The sequence below is a fragment of the Polistes canadensis genome, unplaced genomic scaffold, assembly GCF_001313835.1.
Source record: "Polistes canadensis isolate GaletaPanama2010 unplaced genomic scaffold, ASM131383v1 scaffold_238, whole genome shotgun sequence".
Lineage (NCBI taxonomy): Eukaryota > Metazoa > Arthropoda > Insecta > Hymenoptera > Vespidae > Polistes > Polistes canadensis.
The window spans coordinates 28,923-31,316 of NW_014569785.1; the positions used below are offsets into that span (position 1 = coordinate 28,923).

At 27.9% G+C, this 2,394-nt stretch overlaps 1 protein-coding gene across 1 annotated transcript in view; it reads left to right on the forward strand.

The window, feature by feature from the left end:
• The window catches only part of LOC106790415, a gene marked incomplete at its 5' end in the record, with an annotated part of 70,992 nt that overhangs the window by 23,072 nt on the left and 45,526 nt on the right, over window positions 1-2,394 (forward strand). The window contains one exon of the mRNA XM_014755278.1: window positions 1,792-1,980. Coding sequence (XP_014610764.1) covers window positions 1,792-1,980 — 189 coding nt within the window. The remainder of the gene's footprint in view (window positions 1-1,791; window positions 1,981-2,394) is intronic.

Consider the following 2,394-nt stretch of genomic DNA (forward strand, 5'->3'; position numbering starts at 1 on the left):
GTAATAAATGTAGTGGGAGAACGCGAGCTAGAATAAAGAAAGAGCCCTTGCAAGCATCTTAGCGCTACCGTGGTTACCACTAAAAACAACGATATTGCTTTGTCGCACGCGTCTCACGCCTTGGCAGGGCCGTACGCGCCTAGATGCTTCGCCCTACTCACTCGTTGCGTGGGATACGCAACACATATAAAGAATACATTATTACGGAAACAAGATGTTATAAATTTCACTTAAAAAATTAAATGAATCTATAAGTTACATCTACCCTCTCTATTTTAGTATAAATAATAATTAAAAAATATTTGAAATATATCAAATCACATTAATAATACGTTATTATAGAAACGAGAAAAACAAATTTAGTGTCGAGAAATAAATGATAACAGTTGCTCCTACCCCTTACGTTCACAAAAAGTAATTGAAAAATATTTGAAATAAACTAAATTAAACGTATAAAGAATACATTATTACGGAAGCAAGGTTTATTAATTTCACTTCAAGAAATAAAATAAATCTATAAGTTACATTTACCCTCCCTACTTTAGTATAAACTAATTGAAAAATATTTTAAATATACTAAATTACGTATAAAGAATACATTATTACGGAAGCAAGGTTTAATAAATTTCACTTCAAGAAATAAAATAAATCTATGAGTTACACCTACCTCTCTCTACTTTAGCATAAATAGTAATTGAAAAATATTTGAAATATACCAAATCACATTAATAATACGTTATTAAAGAAACGAGAAAAACAAATTTAGTGTCAAGAAATAAATGATAAAAGTTGGTATCCCTTACATTAACGAAAAGTAATTGAAAAATGTTTCAAATATACTAAATTACATATTAAGAATATATATAATTACAAAAACAAGAGGATAATATAAATTACGTGTCAAAAAATAAAATTAATCTAAAACTTACACTCAACCTCTACTTTAGCATAAATAGTAATGGAAAAATATTTGAAATATACCAAATCACATTAATAATACGTTATTATAGAAACGAAAATAAATTCCGTGTCAAAAATAAAGTTAAATTAAATATTACTTCTACCACACGTACGTTAACGTAAAATAATTGACAAATATTGGAAATATACTAAATTACGTATTAATAATACGTTATTACACAAAGAAAAAAAGATAATAAATTTCGTGTCAAGAAATAAAGTTAATCAAAAAGTTACATGTACCCTCTACGTTAGCATAAAATAATTGAAAAATATTTGAAATATACTAAATTACATACTAACAATATATAATTACAGAAACAGAAAGATAATATAAATTTCGTGTCAAAAATAAAATTCAANAAATATTTGAAATATACTAAATTACATACTAACAATATATAATTACAGAAACAGAAAGATAATATAAATTTCGTGTCAAAAATAAAATTCAAATTAATGTTACCCTTACCACAGCTACGTTAACGTAAAGTAGTTGACAAATATTTGAAATATACTAAATTACGTATTAAAAATACGTTATTACACAAAGAAAAAAGTTAATAAATTTCGTGTCGAGAAATAAAGTTAATTTAAAAGAGAAAGAGAGAGAGAGAAAAAGATTCGTAGATGAATATTCTTCTTTGATCTTTTCTCTTTGCCTTTATCACTGTTTATCCATTTCTCAATCCCTTCTTTTTTCTGAGATTCTATTTTCTATTTTCTCTCTCTCTCTCTCTGAGTTAAAAATTTGTCAAGAAGAAGTAAAAGAAGAAGATAAAGAATAAAAAAAAACGTCTACGAAGTATCTTTTTATTTTTACGTTCACAGACTCGGAATACGAAGAGGAACAAACGCCAAGATATAGGCCGGACTCTTTGGCAAGTCTCTGTCGTGCAACAAGATTCACAGAGGCCGAGCTCAAGAGGATATATCGTGGCTTCAAGGCCGAATGCCCCACGGGAGTCGTCAGAGAGGAAACTTTCAAGTGCATCTACTCGCAATTCTTTCCGCAAGGAGGTGAGTAGTAGTTATCTTGTTGAGCCTTTTTTCTCTTTTAAGCCGGCTTCTTCCATTTTACTTATCTCGGGTTTAAAGTTAATCGCCTTTGTCAGCTAAAATCGATATCACAAATATATTTCTATTAGTTTGTAACAAGTTTATAACTTTAAATAACTCGTTTCATCACAGGATACTCATTTTAAGATTGAACGTATTTATCTAATATCTTAACATTGTTATAATGTTAAGCAATAACAAATTCGGTTATTCGGTATATTATTTGATTCAACAAATATCGTATCAATTCTACTTAAAATTAGTGCCTAAAAAATTCCTATTCTTCTTCACGTATTGTGAATACATAAATATATTCTGTTAGTTTGTAACAAGTTTATAACTTTAAATAACTAGTTTCATCACAGGATACTCATT